Source organism: Vanessa tameamea, chromosome 4 (assembly GCF_037043105.1).
Source record: "Vanessa tameamea isolate UH-Manoa-2023 chromosome 4, ilVanTame1 primary haplotype, whole genome shotgun sequence".
Lineage (NCBI taxonomy): Eukaryota > Metazoa > Arthropoda > Insecta > Lepidoptera > Nymphalidae > Vanessa > Vanessa tameamea.
The window spans coordinates 9,725,768-9,745,939 of record NC_087312.1 but is presented as its reverse complement, the minus strand read 5'-3'; the positions used below and the strand labels follow the sequence as shown (position 1 = coordinate 9,745,939).

The window sequence follows — 20,172 nt, the reverse complement described above, 5'->3', positions numbered from 1 at the left end:
TAATTGAAAACATTATTATATTTAAATTCAGATACACATCACATATTTAAATGATTATTAAATAATTTTTGACTTCGAATCGAATGCCTAATCTCCTGATAAAAAATTTCAACACTCACTACAAGATATTTTATATCCATAGTGACAAATAATAAATAACCGCCAATTGACATTTTCATTTACTCTTATGGTAGTAAGCTTAATATTCGATATGTTTACGACGTCACCTTGTGCATCGCTTCGGCGATGTAATTGACATTATTTGAGGAAATGCCCGCTACCGAGATGCGGCCATCTTTGGTCAGGTAGATGTGGAAATCTTTAGTCAGCCGTTCCACCTGAAATAAAAGGTGAGATATTAGAATTTGTGCTTAATAATTTTATTACGATCGAAATAGTCGTTCCCTGTAAGTTCAGACCTGGTCAGGCTTGAGGCCGGTGTAGCAGAACATGCCGATTTGGTCGGTGATGTGTTGCCAGCTGAGCTTGTTGCCGGCGCCCTCGATGCCGGTGCGCAGCTGCTGCCGCATGGCGATAATGCGATCCGCCATCAGCTTCACGTCTTTCAGCCTGTGATCAGTGATATAATTTAAAACTAAAGCATATCGCACGAAACTAGTAATAAAACGCGAGTATACCAAAATACTATTATACCATAATATTTAATTTATTTCAATACACGATTCAAGTGCCAATATCCACATATTGGAAAATACATTAAGTCTAAATACAGCATGTATTTGGATTTTAGAAAATGATAAGAGCACAATAATCCATTTGTTGAATCTTGACTCGAACGATATTGTTATAACAATGGAATAACATAAGAACCTCAGTTCCGAAAACCGAAGCTACAGCACAGATCGACTCACCACTGCGCCTTGAGCTGCGGGTCGGAGAGGATCTCCTGCACGAGGCGCGCGCCGTAGAGCGGCGGGTTGGAGTACATGGTGCGGATCATGATCTTCACCTGCGACAGCACGCGCGCCGCCGCGTCGCCGTCGCCGCACAGGAACGTCAGCGCGCCCGCGCGCTCGCCGTACAGCCCTGCCGCACGCGCTCAGTCAGCCGGCCCACCGCAGTAGGCCGCTTCTTATGTTTTACTACCGATATCTGATCGGTGGTGACCGCTTCCCATTAGTGGGGCCGTAAAATCGGTCATGTACTCTCCTATTACAATTTAAAGAAAGCCCCCGAATTCTTGTTGACTGAGATATTACGACCCTTGTACCTGTCATTACGCTGGTTCGCTCGCCCTTCAAACCGACAAGGCAACAATTCTAAGTATTGCTGTCTAGCAATATACAATGAGTGGTTGACACCAACCCACATACCTAGAATTTATTCGATAGTTTTAGATTTCTATAATGCAATCAAAATTATTGAGTTTAAAATACATACATTATTGTATTTTTAAACATAAAGCGGTTTGCTTTCGTAACTTTATTTTGTTATTTAAATTTTTTTCTATGAAATGTATATAGTGGCAAATAAAATTTATTTAAAAATGTATCTGGTAGTGGTTTTTCAAAAATCGAATTCAGATGGTATAATGAACTCGTAGACTACTTGTTTATGTTTTTGATTGTACATGCGTCATTGGTAGCAAGTTCTGATAGTCGGAAAACCTAATATTCCTTACATTTATCATCTTTTCACGAAATATATGATAACATAAGTCGAAGCTGATAAGTCGACGGGGTCAATTATCTCAATTTATACTAATCATGTTGTCCCATACCCATGTTCTTCGCAAAGCTCTGCGCGAGCATGACCTGGTGACCTTCCTGCACGAAGAGTCGCACGGCGAAAGCATCGTTGTCTACGCTGCCCGTCGCGAAGCCCTGGTATGCCATGTCGAAGAACGGGTACAGCTTCCTATCTTTGATCACCTGTGGATGTTTTGAGACATTTTAGATCATATATTTTTCTGCATCTTAAAATATATATTTTCATTTAACATTTTCATTTAAAACATATAAAAGTTAATATTGACCTGAGATAGCTGTTTCCATTCTTCTGGTTTAGGATCGACACCGGTCGGGTTGTGGGCGCAGGCGTGCAATAAAATTATAGAACCTTCTGGGATTTTCTGGAAAGCAGAAACATATCTATTTTGTAATTAGTTAATTTGTACAACAGAATAACAAAATAATTTATACAAAGTTTTATCGCTAACGAAAAACTTATCAGTAAAGTACATGCGATATAAAGAGTCGAGATAGCTTAGTGGCTAAAACTTTTGAACGTCAACCGGTAATTACCAGTTCAAACCCAGGCAAACTTCACTAAAGGAAAGTACCGTCATGATACTTGTACGTATCGAATGTGTTTACCGCCAACCCACATTTGAGCACCGTGGCGAAATGAACGAAACCTCCTCAAAAGTAGAGAAAACTTTTAACCAGCAGTAAGCTATTGAGTCAATTGATAATATCACAAAAAAAAATCAATTATTCAAATTTCAAACTAAAATGACTTGGAATTTTTTTCTATTACGATTAGGTATTACGCCAATTGTGTCCAAATGTCATCAATCGAGTCCGTTATCTCGAGTCTCGCTAGTGATCAAGTATTTGTTTTTATCGATCATTTATGTATAGTTATGTTATAAAAATGTGGGATAAAGCTTACGACGATATATTTTATCTATTAGCACATAATACAGTTAGTTTATTAATATTTATAGTATGTAAAGATAATCTCAAGATATGCTTATAGAAACAACACACATACTCATTCTTTAAAGTTTAAAATTAAACCAGAGAACAGATAAAATTGCATTCAAAATATAAAGGTATTTAAACGTCATAATTTTAGTGTAACATATGACGTCACATACGTCTACAGCGGTTTTATAAAATTTGGTATGAAGTAAGAATGAATCCCAAAGGACAAGATACTTTTTTATGTCTAACACCTGAAAATCAAACCGATGAAACGCGAGCGAAGCCGCAAACGACAACTAGTAATACATATATTTGGGATATATAAGATCATAGGGATCTGATTTCGTCACTCGGCAACTGAACCAAACTTTAAATAAAATTCTAAGGTCAAAATAGTAAACAAAGTTGTTATTGCAAGCATGATATATTATTAAGATAACAATTTATATTACGTGCGAAGCGACCTCAATCAGTTAACGCATCTAGGCAATGCTTATATTAACAATATCGTAACATATATGCCACCATGATCATTACGTGTATACTTTTTTGATCGATTAAATGGCGTAACAACAGAATATAAACAGTGGATTTTTTTAGCAAACTGCAACATAATCAAAAATTAATCATATATTTGAAATATGTAGGAATTTAGATTGAACATACTTTAAAAAAAATAACAACTTCCACGTATTAAAAAAAATAATTTAATAGACATTAATTTTGTGTATAATTTAAGCAGAGAGAACAATAAATTAAATTACGCGCGCAATTCTCCCCTCTTCCGTTTACGCATTTCCTTGGCATTAGCGATATAACATGTTTATACATATCTAACAACATAAAAAAAATGAATGGCAGAAAATTATTTAGCCTTATGTGAGTATTATTCAAAATAAACTATTTACTTTACAATTTATTGTTCAATAAAAAATAATACTTACATTGATATCTTCAATAGCTCCTTTAAGATCGAAACCGTTCGTCTTAGGGTCGAAGTATCGGTACTTCTTGTGTGCTAGGTTGAGAGTGTTGCAGATCTGGGGGTGGTTGCCCCAAGTTGGCGTTGACAGCCAGATTTCCTTGTTCTTGGCATAGTGCTTTGTAATAAACTCAAGACCAAGACGGAGGGCACCAGTACCAGATAAGGTCTAAAAGGAATTGATTTATTATTTATATTAAAATACAAATTTCACCAACAAAAATATAGAAACACACTTCTAAACCTGAAACATTATATGATAAAGTTTACGACAGCAATTATGAAATCAACCAAGTTTATTCACAACATAAGTTGTATGGTACAACCTTCAAGGCTTTCCTTTTTATGATTCTTAATAACAAATTATATGTACACCACAATAGTAAATAACAAATATAATTATTAAAGTAAAATATTTTCTTTCAATATAAAACTAAATAATCACAATATGTGTAAGAATTTTATATTTTGGACAGTAAAACTAATGTGGGCGAGCATTATTTGCCAAAGAATATTACATAACATACTATTTTGTTGGCATAGCTTTTCTTTAAACAAAATTTTCAGTGAAATTTTTATATGATACATGTTTTGGCCTAAATTAAAATAACATTCCAATGTTTGTTGTAAACTTTACCTGAACAGTACAATTGCTCTTGTTTTTGAGAACTGGACTATCTTCTCCAAATGCAAGTTTAGCTACAGCATCGGTATAAGCTGCTTCACCACCAATAGGAGCATACTCATGGTTTAATCCTTTTTTGTAAATAATTTCTTCTGCCTAGAATAAAGAAGTTTAAAATAAATATATATTCTTAAATCAAAACTTGATATTAAGTAATGTTAGGATGCATCTACTTATGTAACTCATTTTTCTTGTATCTTTAAACAAGGTAAGATGAATTAGATAATGTAAAGCAGATTAGGTTAATTATATCTGATGTACTAGCTGTCCGTCCTGAGTCCATATGGGTAAAATTCAGACAAAGTTGCCCCTAACACTTACCCTACCCTTGAAGTTGAAATTTACAATATATTTTCTTGGAGAGTATCTATGTTGCGAAAAGAGTAACAATGAAAATTTTCAAGTTAATCACACCTTTTGATTCTGAGATCTTATGACGAGTCAGTCAGTAGTTTTTGCTTATATATATTATTTATTTATAATATATATTATATACATAAAGATTATGTAAAAATATATTGATAGATAAGACAAACAAGATTACATGAATGATAAGAAATTGAGCTAGTTAATTTCCATTGATTTTCATGCAACACATATACAATTAATTGTACATAACAATTATCATTTTGTCAACAAATATTAGGATTAAATATGTCGCTTAACTACTAACCTTCCTAACAGATGGCAAAATGAATGGTTTGCCTTGGTCATCTCTATATGCTCCTACACCAAGATTAACTTTCTTCGGGTCTGCGTCTCTTTTATAAGCCTCGGTTATTCCTAAGATGACATCAGGTGGTCCCATCTGCACATTGCTCCACCAGGTGCTATTATAAGTAGAAATTATCTTACTCATATAATTAATATAAGTATGTCTGTTTGTCACACCATCACATCCTAACAGCTGGATGGAGTTGTATGAAATAGGGCTAGGATATGAAATGCCACGAAAAAGGATATTCTTTAAAATTTAATTAATTAATGAAAGCAAACATTATAAAAATATTGTTTCAAGCCTAGCAATAAAAAGTTGCAGATACTGAGAATAATGAGAAAGTTGCAGAGACTGAGATTTATGATGTAGTTCACACATGACTAACATAGTATTAATAGGATAATAAAAAATATTATCTAAAGTTGCAATACACAAACAAGAGGGTTTGTAAAATAAGTTTTTAGGGAATAAATAAAACATACATTTAAATTATTATATCCAACAATACTCTAGCACTGGTTTATCTTTCCAAGATCCTTCCTGCAACATATTTTACTATTTTAAATTTAATCGAATGAAACACTAGATAGGTTTAAAATTACATATTACTTTAAAGATCAATGTCAAGGACAGATATATAAATTATCAGTTATTACGTAAAAATAACCAATACGAATACCGGTAGGATACCTGCTAGCTCTGCTTACGACGCCGGTCGTAATTGCTTCAGCATAATTGTTTTTCAGTGCTTGTACTGATAGCTTTTTGAGTGCTTGAGCCATCGCTGTTTGTTACTCTATCTTACTAACTGAACTGTACAATTTGAGAAATATATAAAGTCACAATGTTTTACTTCACGCCACAATCCGGCAGTAGTTGATAAAATTTTACCAAATAGCAATACCATATGATGGAGTTGCCATCACAGTATTATATAAATAGACCATTTAAATGCTACATCATATTAAAATAAAAATCTGGATATATAATGACAATTTTTTAAAGTTTTTAATAAAAAATGTTATGATTCTCAAGCAAGTATGAGTATATTACATTACTTTTGAAGTGATAACTTATTATGGGAAGGTAAACCGCTTCGTTACGTAATACTTTACGACGCCAGTCTGTCTGGTTATCCTTTCTCTAAAGCGTACGGTAGCTGTAGGCAGGAAATAATAATACTAATAATGTACTGGGCTGGTCATATATCTAGAATGACTGATAACAGATGGATTGACTTCTTGGTCCAGACCTATAGGTATAAGAAAAACAGGAAGATCAGTGGTACGGTGGGCTGATAACATAGTGCAAGTTGTTGGAAAACACTGGATGAATATAGCTAATATAGAAAAAAAAAAGATACTTAGATAATAAGAATATACTTAAGAATATTTTGTTTTCATTGTAAATTTGTATAATTATGCAAGAAATATAAGGCTTTTTATATTTTATTTATATATAAAACCTATCCTTACATTCTCATATTAATACAATATACATAAAAAATAATTAAATACCTAAGATTTTCTTAAGTTAATCAAATTCATTATTAAATAATTAAATTTTAGTTAGAGTAAAAGTTTTACCTCAAAATTAATAACCTCAATTCACTTCTCGTTCACTTTAAAAAAAAACTTTGATGTTCAGATCCTCAATTGTGGTACTTTTCATTGTCCTAGCAACATTATAACCCAATTTTAAATTTTTTGCATAAATGACGTATGGCAATGTCGTACAAGGTCAAACATGATAAAGGCAATATTACATAGTAAGAATAAATAAAATTTAAAAAATAAGTACCTCAAAGTTTAAAGTATGAGGTAACACAATATATATATATATATATATATATAAGATCTAATAACTATGTTATTATTGTTATAATTAATAAAGAATATTTTATACAGGAAAAATTATATTTATAAAAAAAGTAAATAAATAAACTCGAAGAACATATTGTATATTTTGCAATTATTATTAAAAAAATATTTAAATTACAAGCAAACTTCAAATACAAAAAATATGCCACGTTACATAATGCTAAAAATTACGAAATTATTTCCAAATGAATTTGAAATATAATTAAAACAGAACTTGAACTTGTACATGTTGCTATACATTTTATAACTGAAAGCAGTAAGCACCCTTATTTTATTCAACGATAAAAATAATTATATATTAGGACCTTTACAAGAGAAAAAAAACATATAGTCTATTCCGATCGAAGAAGGAATAAAGATACACAAACCTTAGTTTTAGGTATTACTCGATTTGCTAATAGCTCTGCTATATTGTGCACTATTAACAGTTCTTGACTAATACATATATCTTTGTTTATAATACAACAATGATTTACTAAACTACTTATATCCACTTTAATTTTACTTCCAAAGTTTAAGTTAAAATAACCATTTTCGTCGACGTTTTAAACGCCACTTTTTCGCAAATCCATACTAAATATCATAGATTATTCAAGCTCGACTAATGATATCACGTCAATTCGATGTATATTTTTGTGTATTTGGCTTTTCTTCTCTTTTCGAATAGATTATTTACCACTGTGGCGCGGACCGGGACTCCACCCAGCGGACGCTGGAGGCGTGGCCTGCGGTGAACGCGGAGAAGCAGATCCTAGTCCGCGAGGTTGGACGAGAACTCTCCCTACGACCAATCATGTCGGCGATGCTCGGCATGGAGGGCAGTAATCTGCTTCTGTGAGACAGTCATGGGCTAGAAGGACACAGCGGAGCGGGAGCGGGAAAGGGTGGAGACGACGAAGTCGTCGTTTCGGCCCTCCCTCCCACGGTCCCACAAACGTCCTGGGCTTAAAAGATAGGACGTGACCCTGGGGCCATGTGTGCGTGAAGAGGGGGGCCTCACGTTTCTTATTTCAGACAGACCTGAGGAGGACAGCAGCCGGGATGGTCGAGGAGTGCAGGGGCTGGAGATTTCACCGTTGCCCCCGAAGAGTAAGCGGATGCGTTATATCAACACGATCCCGCAATCTCTTTAATCCTTACCGAGGACGGCCATTGCAGTGGTTTTAGTGGGTAGGAATTCCACATAACTCGGTTTCCCCCCTCAGGGATCCGACTTTATGAAGGTTTCTATTGCGGGAAAAAAAGGAATAGACTATACTCATATTTAATATAGGGACTTTTAGCACCAAACGTTCACATGTACCTTTATAAATGTTGTTATTTAGCGTTTGGTTTTTGCAAAGTTATAGTCTTGATACTTTTGATATAAAAATATATTTATTATTTTCCCGTAATTCTGTATATACTAAAATATAGTGATTATATGATAAATTAGCAATGAAATATTTTAAAGAAATACGCTTGAGAAAATGACACATTTATAAAAGGACTTCACACCATAGTCTGTGTAATCTGTCCATTCCCATTGTCATATTTGTCAATATCAAATTTTCTAGAACGTGAACCAAATATCAAATCAAACCTAATCAAACTGCGGAATACATAAGACCATACCTACTTATTTATATTTACACTTTCAATCGTAGCAGTGTATTTTTGCCTATCATACCCATATCTTGTTAATTCGACCATTGATTTCCATTACATACTATCCCGTTAAAAATTGTGTCTAAACTTGTAATAAAACCGGTAAGTATTCTTTATATTTTTTCAAAATCGTTACATCACGCTCATTTCTTTACTTTAACAATATTATTATTAAGGTAGAACAAGATTGCGTGGATTTTAAAATAACTAATAATTTCGTAGGTTGCATCATGTTTTCTCGATTGTGCGTCGCTCGGTCAGCTTTAAATGTTACACAAACACTCAAAACTCCAGTACCTCAAAGATTTGTTCCCAAGAATTATATTGTGAGGAATTATGCACGTGAACCACGCTCCAGAGTTGCTACGCAATCACAGCCCACTGTCTGGCAAAAATTAATGGCCCCAGCAGGTCCTAATGGTATGTACAAGTAGCTAGTTGTGTCGAGTCTAATATAATTCAGTATTTTTATATTCATTTGAAACATTTACAATCTATTTGTACAATATTGATACAAGCTAGTCTGTATTGTAATGTTCATAAATATTTAATTGAACATTTGATCATTAAAATGCTGAAGTCAATAATACTGGCTTACATTTCAGCTTTCAGCTTGGGAAAAGGAGCATTGGCAGGTGCATCAGCTGTTGGACTTGTGGCTCTATGCTATTATGGTTCTGGAGTCAAACCTGGGACATTGCAAGAAGCACAGTGAGTTCTTAAGCTTGTACAATAATAGATAAAATGATTGATGCATGTTTACAATAATAACAACATAATCTTATCTAAAGAATTAGGAATAAACTTTTGTATATTTTTTACAATGTTTTGACACTTTTCTATTCACTTAATTTTTTTCTTCAATAGTTTGTGGCCACAATATGTTAAGGATCGCATCAAGGCCACCTATGGATACATAGCTGGATCCCTTGTCCTGACAGCTGGGAGTGCAATCACTGTTTTCAGAACACCTGCTTTGCTTAATTTAGTTGCTCGTAATGGATGGGTGGTAAGTTACTATAGAAATGTTAAACATTAAATTTTATTTATAAATCCATACTATCTATACTTCCATACTATAATATTATAAATGCGAAAGTAACTCTATCTGTCTGTCTCGCTTTCACGTCAAAACTATTGGACCGATTTAAATGAAATTTGGTACAGAAATAGTCTAGAGCCTGAGAAAGGACACAGGCTACTTTTTATTTGTAAAAAGTGTTGTAAGGGGTTGAAAAGGGGGATGAAAGGTTGTAAGTTGTTGAAAGTATTGTCATTTTTAGGAATAGAAGCATAAAACTTATATTTTAGTCTGTATACTTATAAACTAACATATCATGACACCCACTAAGGAGAGAATTTTGGAAATTATACCCCAAAAAGGGTGAAAGAGGGGTTGAACGTTTGTTTCCATACAAACATTCAACCCTGGCTACTGATTAAAAATTAGTAGATATGCATTTAAGGGTTTCTTGATATTCTACCTCTGAGGGGGTTAAATAAGGGATGAAAGTTTTTATGGAAGTCTGTCATTTTTTAAAATCAATAACATGGAACTTTTTTTTTGGGATACTGATTAAAAATGAGTAGAAATGTATTTAAGCGTTTTTTGATATTTTATGTCTAAAGGGAAAAATAGGTGTTCACATTTCGTATACAGGTTAGTCTGGAAGTCCGTTATTTTGAAGTTAGAAGCTCGAAATTTTATTTTTGGGATTCTGATTAAAAATGAGTTGATTCGCATTTAAGCGTTAATGGCTATTTTACCCTAAGGGCTGAAATACACACCAATGTGGTATACAAAGGGGTCTTATATTTACGTAATATTTTAAGTTAATTTGTAAATATATTCATATTCTACGCGAGCGAAGCCGCGGGTAACAGCTAGTATTATATAAATTTGGCATTAATTAAATTATTTTAACTTTTAGTCAATCATCGTGACAATGGGGCTGATGATTGGTTCAGGCATGGTAGTCCGGGGTATGGAATACAAACCAGGTTTTGGACCTAAACAGCTAGCATGGATGGTGCATACTGGTATCATGGGTGCTGTTATTGCTCCCATGTGCTTCCTTGGTGGACCTATTCTCATGCGTGCTGCTTGGTAACTATAACTAAATTAATTACATTGCACATACTATGTAATTATTTATTTTAAGAATGATCACATAGGTCACTAAATTAACAACTTTGACATTTAATTAAGTAAAAATCATTAGTCAAAATATTGAATAGCCTTTTATTAATAGTGTTTTGAATGTTGGCAAAGTTAAAACCTCAACTTTAGGTTTGATTGTTAAACCTTCTTAGAGTAGAATAGGCTATAGAATAATTGATGAGTTGTTGATGTTGACCCCCCAGAAAGTCTACCACAAAGTTTACCACCAATAAAAAAAAAAAAAATTTAAAATTCTAGTTTTTTTTCTTGTCGACTTTTAAATGAATCAAATATTTGTTTTATTTTGAGTTAGAGCATAATTTACGAAAATGTTAACTTTTGATTCAAACAGGTATACAGCTGGTGTAGTCGGAGGTCTTAGTACAATTGCAGTGTGTGCTCCATCTGGGGAGTTCCTCAACATGCGTGCTCCGCTGGCCATGGGCTTGGGCGCCGTTTTCGCCGCTTCACTTGCTGGCATGTTTTTACCACCCACATCTGCACTTGGAGCAGGTTAGAATTCATCAAATACAAAATGTTTTATTGTTTAAAATTGCACAGAATTTTTTACAATATTGATACAATTTTTTTCAGGATTGTATTCACTGAGCTTGTATGGTGGCTTAATTGTGTTTGGTGGTTTCCTGCTGTATGATACACAGGCAATTATTAAACGAGCAGAGATGCATCCAATGTATGGATTCCAGCCTTATGACCCAATTAATTCGTAAGTAAATCATTCTAAACTTTAATTTATCTGTGCACTTGAATATTTGTCACATAAATAAATATACACGTCTGACATGTATATATTGTAGTAAATAATAGAAATATGGCAGATGATCAAAATTTTACTATGTTTTGAAAACAATGAATCACACTTATTATGCACAACTCAATAACATATAAATGTAAAACTATACATGTGGGATTCTTTCACTCACTCGTTTTTGTAATGCAATACATCATGAAATTACTATTTACCTAGGTACCTTCTTATTAGAATTACTATTATATAATTTAATACTGAAAACCTGTACTCTTTTTCCTGATACTGATGATGATACCTACTTGGGTGGAAACTTATTGCAAGGACTCTGCAATCAGCTTTATCAACAGAGTATATCTACAATACTAATTCCAGTTTTCAAACCCATGTGTTTGTTTTTATTTTATTTTAAAGTTGTTGCACTTTATTTACAGGGCTATTTCGGTTTACTTGGATGTACTCAACATTTTCATGCGGATTGCTATGATCCTCGCAGGCGGCGGCGGCAACAAGCGGAAATAGACATAGATAGCCATTATTTTACAATAATTTATTTTAATTAGTCAAAAAATATTACAGTTAATAGCTTAGAAAATTAGTTGTGCTTTCGAGGGCTGAAATCTAAAGCTAATGTGATATTGTAAATGTAAGGAAATAAGATATTGTTAAGGATGCGTTATTAGTTTATTCCAATGTTTCGAAAATAAATTGACAAGTATTCATTCGATGTGGTCTTTTATTACTAGGATGACCTAGTTATTTGTAATGACTAATTTCAATGCTTAATTGTTGTTTTACTCTAACGAACGATATAACGTTAAACTGCCAAGATAAAAATAATGTATATTTTTATTCAATTAATTATTTTATAATTTTGTCCCGAAATTAATCTTTAAAAAAAATAATTGTATAATATAATATATTTTTAATCCATACTGCGACTTGTAACACCAAGCCAAAGATCAACCCCAAACGATACAGCATGTTAAGTGTTTCGTACTGTTTCGAAGTCACCAAAACCAGTGGGAGGTACGAGTTGCAGGTGGAATAAAAAATGTCGTAAAGATGCGACGATATCATTAAAAATCGATACCGATACTTTTTAAAACAGATATTTTTATTTTATAATTAAAGGTAATACTTTATAAACGATATGTACAGATATCTAAAAAAAAATTTAATTATTATATAGATAGATAGGCGAACGAGCAAATGGGCAAACGAACGAGCAAATACCTAATGGTAAGTCACAACCACCTATAGACATTTCAGCTCTAAGAAACATCAACCATTCTTTTAATTTCCAAAGAGCCATCAACCTTGGGATCTGAGATGCCCCTTGTGACTGTAATTACACTGACTTACATCAAACTGGAATAAAATATTCTTCATTATTTTAGCAACACACAGTGCAAATGCGAAAGTGAGGCGCTAAAAAATGAGATGCTTCGTTCAAATTTCTGAATTAAAAACAAGGGATTCCATTTATAAATAAAAACTAATATTTAGCTCTGAATAATTTATTTACAGTTTTTCAAAATAAGCTTTCGTAATACTTATTAATTTAAGCACAGCAATTAATGTCGAATGTTTTTTTTATATTATAATAAAGGCATCCATATTGTTATCTTATTATTTTAATTTGAATAAGAATTAATGGAATGGTTAATTCAGATATATAATCAAAGTTTTCTTTAATACTAAATATACAATTTACAGAGTAACTTTATATCTATTTAAATTTGGAGCATTGTGCATTTACGTATATTAAAAACAATCGCATCGGGCATAAAATGCATTTAAAATAATTTACAATTGACAAAAAAATTATAAGAAATATTTAAACAAAAATAAAAAAAGTTAAATGATCTTGATGAATCTTTGGAATTACAATAAAGGGAAAACATTTGCGCGATATTTTTTTTAAAAACAAAATCTTTACTACATATTACTCGTTAAAGGCAAAGGCGTGCAGAAGTATGCATTTATAGAACTGGTTGGTTTGTAGTATTTCCTAAAACGAAATTTAACCGACGTTTCAATTTACCTACAGCGTTACCAGATATACATATTGACTGAGAAAATTGACAAATGCTGCCCAATTATGGTGGAATTGGAATGATAAAACAAACCTTTAAAAAGTACATTTAAGAATTCCCTTATTTCATATTTATTCTATGAGTTCAGACAGCGCTAAAAAATAAAATAATATTAAACTTAGGGATTTCATCAATTTCGTTACAGGTGGTTTACAAAGAATAGTGGCTTATATATATTAAGAATGGACTTTGTAGTAAAGATAAAATACCTACCTTCGCCACGATTTATTTGTCATAGGAATTATTCATCACTATTGTCAAAAAAAGTTAAATGTTTAACCATACAAAATATTAATTATATTCATCTTTTCTGAATTATTGGCATTATTAATTGCTTCAATTTTTATTCCGAGGAAGGAAAAAATGTTGTAGTTGGCTGTCATTAAATAAAACATCTGACAACGCTGTTTAGGTTATTACAAGACTTTGTATAGAACTAACTTGTGTACAAAATCTACTTTTATTGACACGATTCAATTTTAAATGAACACTTTAAAAACAAAGTTGTTGCATTCGTATGCTCAGATAAATGCGCTTATGCCAGGACAAATAAATAAGCTACTGGAAAACCGATTAAAAGTAATTTGATCGTAAGTTTCTTGAAACAAAGATACGCTCTAAATTTAAAAACGTATTGCGCAATGTATTGTTTCCCTTGTAATGTATTGAATAACTAATCCATTGGATTTATTAGAGTATCCTCGGCATCAAACCTTATAAATTCGCAGTCAATTAAATGCATTACTAGAATACCTATATTTGAAATTTCTCACTTTTTAATATCTTCAAATTAAACACTTAAATTAAGGCCTCTTTTCTTACTATCATAAGGGTCATTACACACATTTGTTGCATGTATATTTGGTTACGCTTCATTAAATGCATTATAATTATTTCCTTTTTAACTTACAATAAGCTAATTATTTTTATTTATGAGCAATAAAATGAATTAATTGGAGATCCTTTTTTTAACACTAAGGAAAATTTTAAATAGTAACATCACCAGTCTTGTGTGCTTGTTGTTTCAGATAAAGAGCGTACATTTGCCGCGCTTGATTTAATACCCTGTTCACATTGTGTTTACGTACCATTTTATCGAAATGCATGGCTAGCTCGTTATAGTCCATGCGATTTCTCATAATATAATCTCTGTGTTGTAACAATACCGTAAGACATAAATACATTAAGAATGGATTTCCACCTCCAAAAATTAATGGCGATGGAAGACTGCTAATACTATTTTTAACTGTATTTTCTGTCCCCGTAGAAGGTACACCGGTAATTTTATTTGAAGGCGGTTTAAATACTTCATATTTTTTCTGAAAGTTGTTTATCGTGGACGCCACACTTTGCAGATTCGATTGCTTTACATTGAGCAGGGACTCGCAATTCTTCTTTGCATTTTCCAATTCATGTGACATATTTGAGAAAAAATTATGTGATTTTAAATTCACTCCTTCTTGTTGGTTATTTTTAATTGTGATAGTATCTACTGATTCAGGAGGATCTTTTTCAGATGAATCAGATTCGCTTGATTGCGCGTTGGAATTCTGTTTACACAGGTCTTGCGGTTCCAATGAATGATTTTTTCTTAATAGTCTTATGGGTGTTATTGATTTTTTACCGGAATGTTCTTCGAATATTTCCCCCGTGTCACCGTCAAAATCGAGTTCAGCTTGCTCGTCGGGAGTTTGAGGATAGCTCGCTGTGGTTCGAGTCGTTGGAGTATTTCTGTGTAAAGGATTTTCCCACAAATATATATCTTCGGCACTCCTCGCATTTGATCTAATAGTCTCCAACAGTGGCGACTTTTTCATAAAGTCGATTGATTCTGCAACTTCTGTCTGAACTTCAAGAGCATCAGTTACAACACAATTAACTTTAATTTCAGTTGCATGTTCGGCTGGTTTGTCCTCAGCACTCGTGGAATCTGATGGTGAGTCGCATATCATACTACAACGGTTAACGTAAGAGGGACCGAATACTTGTCGATCCAGATGTTCGAGTTCTAGTCTTAGTTCTCTCGTCATCGAAGTCGTCATGGGATAATATTCCTGTGAATCGTCTGGACTGCTACCATCATTTGTATCAAAACTCATTTTGCTTATTTTGTTAATCTGAGTTTTTAAACTTTGTGACGTCGCATCGTTTTCTTCATATGACGTTTTAGTTAATGTTATTTTCGGATTATCTTTTGTACGCGTACGTTCTATTGCAGAATGAGTTCTTTGAAGCTTTTCTTGTTTAACTGGTCTACTCCCAGTTGCAAAATTGAGAAATTCGTTTAAGTTTTTTATCATTTTAACTTTTGGTTTATTTGTATTATCTGAATTAGAATCGTCAAGTGTGTCCAGGGAAGAAAAGAACCTGTTATTGTGTACAGATATTTTATCCCTCAACAATCGTATTTGACTTCCTAAAGGCTTTTCCTTGAGTTCCGTATGTGTTGTACCATTTGACAAGTTTCCCGTACTTGCCCAAGCAATTGTCGATGAATCTTGTGTTTCTAAATCTTTTACATGCTCAGGAACACTTTTCATTTCTCTTTTCTTGGGGATTTTGTTAATATCTTTTCCGACTGTTTGCTCATCCACATCTTTGTCATCAATTTTATCATTACTACTATCTTTAGGTATTTTTTGTGACTGAAGTACGGCATCGTCTAAGCTTTGATATTCTTTTGCGTGTTTAAGAGACGAATTGTTTAAAATTTTTCGCGCTGCATTTTCGTCTAGGCTGTGGTTTGTCTGTTTCGTTGTGACAAGTTTAGGCGCTTTGACATTCGCCAGACTAAAACTAGAGCTTTGACGCCTAATGGCGCATACTTTGGTGTAAGCGTTCTCTCGTGGTGCCTTTACTAAGGGGCTAAGAGGAGGCGGATCAATATTTATTTCAACGGTTGAGTCGAAGTCCTTTTCTTTCAACGGTAACTCCACAGCTGGTGCTTTTTGCGGCAAAGATGCCCATAACACCTCTAACATTCTGAGAGCGTCATCAAAAGCGAATTCCCGTTTCATTTCTAATAGCAACCATCTGTAGCAGAAAAGAAGGTCGTCCGCTTGTTGTGATTTTAGATAATTGTAAAAATCTGGATCATATACTTGAAGAGATTCGGTCAAATGAGTGAATTTAAGAGTCATCGCTTCGCCATCTAGTAGGAAGTTTGGATACAATCTTGTCATAAGTGCACAAAGACAGATATAGGCGTGAGCTTCGTCACCCATCGTTACCAGAAGCGGAGACGCTAAGTCTGACATACCTTGACAATAGCTAACCGTTGGATGGTAAATGGCATACCTGTGAACAAGAATTGTTATATTTAATGATTATTAACATTTCTTTACATTTATTGCCATTTTTGTGACTTTGGTTGTATGGGTGTAAAATTTAATGTTTCTTTGTTTGAATAAAATGTATTCTATATAATACATCTCTAAATTGCAAAATTGATTACACGACACATAGGTTCAGACTCACAATATAAGGAATATCATCACCTAGATCACGATCCGTATTTGTATAAACCGTACAATAATTTGTCATAATTAGGGATCGAATCCGGCGACGGTTACAAATAATATTTAAAAAAAAAAATTAAATAAATATATAAATAGTAATTTAAAGGTAAAACTTAATTACGTCGTCAGAATATTGAAAAGTGAGGCAATGTTTTGGTTGTCATCGCTCCCTGCATAGAAATTATGATGTCTGTCAGTCCGGAGTACATCTTTCCGTACCATGCTTGTAACATATGCTAAATCTGCATCTACCTAAAAACATTAACATCTTATAAAGATATATATTTAAAAAAATACCATTAACTTTATCACTTTATCACCACATTTTGTGAGCGATATTTTTTCTACAGTTTTACTTTGTATATGGGACGAGGACCACTTACCATCAGGGTTCCATCTTCTCTATCGGCATTAAATGCATTTTAAAAACACAAAGATTATATATATTATTACCTTTCCCTTCTGAATACAATCTTTCCACTGAGTTCGTAGAGCATAATACTCATTAGCTTTTCTTTTAATGTAGTCCATCCTTTCTTTACCAGTCATTCCATCCGGATAAACATTCAAAATGTGCTTCCACACAACTTTCCTATAAAGAAATAATAGTAAAGTTAAAATTAAATATGTTTTCTGTAATTGAAACACATAATTTAGTATAAGTATTCCTTGTTCACTGTTTTAAAAAAATTATATATTGATAGAATTAAAAAAAAACATTAAGTACTATTGTAATTACAGAGTATATTATTAACTTCGTCAATACTCAGGTTTGAAGTTAACCTTAAGCTGGGTTCTATTCCTCCACAGTATATAACTTCTCTAAGCTTAGTTGTGTTATTAATTTGTCCGACTGCATCTAAGAAAGCTCTGAACTCTATATCACTGAGGGGCGGGCGAGGCGGAGTGTTGGGGTCATCATATAAATTGAGAGCTCTTGAAACCATGTTAAATGTCTTCTCAACCTGTGAATTAACATTAATATCATAATTACAAAGTCTTCGTAGACTTATTTACATATTGAAGAATACTAAGATTTTTATGTTCAAAAATTAAAATTATATATATTTATAAAATATATAAATAGTAATAATTTCATATGTATTTAAAAAATACTTATTTTGATTTATACTGTTCTTTTTACCTGGTTCATAATTAAGCCTTGAAAACCAGTTTGTGATTCCTGCTTTTCGACTTGAGTTGCTTGGTATACTGTAGGTTGTTCTTTGCAGTTCTGTGTTACAGGTGCAGATGATATAGTTGGTGGTTCCCAGTCTTCTGATGCTTCGGCAAAGGGTTTCATATCCACTTTCAACTGTACGCATGGCTCTGATCTTTGAGTTAAAGCTATATTATGAGCCCTAACAAAGATTAAAACATTATATACCATTAAGAGTTAAGGCTTACTTTTTGGAAAGTAAAAATAATGGTGGTTAGTCTAATAGTATCAAAGTAAAATAATTTGACAGGATTACATTTTACCATTACACATGCGCATGGCAATATTTCTATCCTTGTCAAATAAGTGTGTATCAAAGATTGGCCACAGAAAATAGCACCACAAGATTATTTTGTTTACCATCAAATTATAAGCAAATTGACATTTAAAATTTTATATTAAGTTCATTAGTAAACATAAATCTATTTAATATTTTTAGAAAATCAAAACTCCCTCACAAGTTTATATGCTCATTGCTTGGGTTCTGATGGGTTCTTATTAGGCCAAAGATTGGCAGATAATGCCTAGATAGTATTAAGACTTACTTTAAATGCACAAATGGTTATTAAATATTAGACTTAAAATTAAGTTAATAAAAAATATTATATTTACATATATTAAACAATTTTTAATTTAAGTAAGAAACATTTCAAGGCTTTAATTAAGTTTTTGCTTTTTTTGTGTTTCATTTGATCATGCAATTTAATTTTAAAGTTCCACTTAACATTTTAAGATGTATTTTTTTTGTAAAATTTTAAATTCATTGTAATATATAACTAAAAGAGAACACTAGTTTTGATTTTTTAGACATGGGTTACTAAAGAAAAATATTATAAATATAATGTCCTTAGATTTTAATGTTTAGGTAAATTAACATAATTTACATATGTGATAGTATGTTGTATTATTATTTATAGGTTTTGAAAATTAATTATAAACAAACTTACTTGAGAAAAGCAGCATCCAGATCCCAATCAGATAGTAATGGTAAATATACTTCCTGTCCATAGTCATCTACTGTTCTATAGGAGAGAGTAAAATCAGACTTAACATCAAATGCTTTCACTAAAATGCTCTGTAAAACTTCCAAGGAAGTTATTTGTGGATCCACTGAAAATTTCCTCAATTCTGGTTGGAGTTTCCCTTCGCATTTCTGTAATAAAAAATTTAGTTCAATAAATTTTATGTCGAGTATTTCTACGATGGAAACCCCAATATAGATTTTTTAAATGTTAAAGTTTAAAACTTCGTACAGTCGAACAGATATAAAATATAGACGGACATTGTTTAATATATGATAATAATATAATTTTATTTTCAATCTACACAAAGCAAACCTTGACTTTCACTCGAACAGCTTCTTTGCTATAGCCAAACATGTCTTTACATTACTATTCACAGCTAAAACAATGGAGTTATTAGATTTTATTTAAACAAATTAAGGAAATTACATGTTACAAAAAAATCATTAATCAGAAGCTTAATATAGGCTCGAAGCTTATTTTCTAGCCACTCGTCATTATCAACAAAAATGTACTGAATTTGCAGACATCAAGTAAGTGGTCGAAACATATTTTTGACACTGACAACAACTTTGACAATGGAAATGGTACTTTATTATCTATGATCATTTATGACATTCCTATAATGCATACCCTGCACTAAAGTTTCGGAAAAGTAAAAGTAAGTACATATAGTAAAATGATGATTTGATTTTTTGAAAATACGAAAGTTATTGAAAGTGACTCTTGATACGACAATATTTTGTGATTTCACATTATGGTCTGCATCTTAGGTCGGAAATTAAAATGCACATCTGTGCAGC

At 32.5% G+C, this 20,172-nt stretch overlaps 3 protein-coding genes across 3 annotated transcripts; 1 reads left to right on the top strand and 2 right to left on the bottom strand.

The window, feature by feature from the left end:
• Positions 1-3: 3 nt before the first annotated feature.
• Got2 (Glutamate oxaloacetate transaminase 2) lies at positions 4-5,992 on the bottom strand. The gene is made up of 9 exons (XM_026644605.2): positions 5,745-5,992; positions 5,010-5,166; positions 4,289-4,432; positions 3,614-3,820; positions 1,997-2,092; positions 1,742-1,892; positions 873-1,047; positions 420-570; positions 4-338 (listed from the first exon to the last, which is right to left on the bottom strand). Exons 1-9 carry the CDS (start codon positions 5,834-5,836, stop codon positions 216-218), a joined length of 1,296 nt encoding a protein of 431 aa, XP_026500390.1. The 5' UTR covers positions 5,837-5,992; the 3' UTR covers positions 4-215.
• A 2,480-nt stretch (positions 5,993-8,472) lies between these two features.
• Positions 8,473-12,238, top strand: LOC113403953 (growth hormone-inducible transmembrane protein-like). Its single transcript, XM_026644632.2, has 8 exons — positions 8,473-8,683; positions 8,804-9,001; positions 9,187-9,292; positions 9,449-9,590; positions 10,513-10,688; positions 11,095-11,255; positions 11,337-11,469; positions 11,946-12,238. Exons 2-8 carry the CDS (start codon positions 8,812-8,814, stop codon positions 12,031-12,033), a joined length of 996 nt encoding a protein of 331 aa, XP_026500417.1. The 5' UTR covers positions 8,473-8,683; positions 8,804-8,811; the 3' UTR covers positions 12,034-12,238.
• A 777-nt stretch (positions 12,239-13,015) lies between these two features.
• On the bottom strand, positions 13,016-19,928 carry LOC113403951 (ecotropic viral integration site 5 protein homolog). The gene is made up of 7 exons (XM_026644627.2): positions 19,685-19,928; positions 19,295-19,500; positions 18,273-18,489; positions 17,912-18,093; positions 17,582-17,720; positions 17,250-17,380; positions 13,016-16,907 (listed from the first exon to the last, which is right to left on the bottom strand). The coding sequence occupies exons 1-7, from the start codon at positions 19,724-19,726 to the stop codon at positions 14,597-14,599; spliced, it is 3,228 nt and encodes a 1,075-aa protein (XP_026500412.2). The 5' UTR covers positions 19,727-19,928; the 3' UTR covers positions 13,016-14,596.
• Between the last annotated feature and the right edge of the window lie 244 nt (positions 19,929-20,172).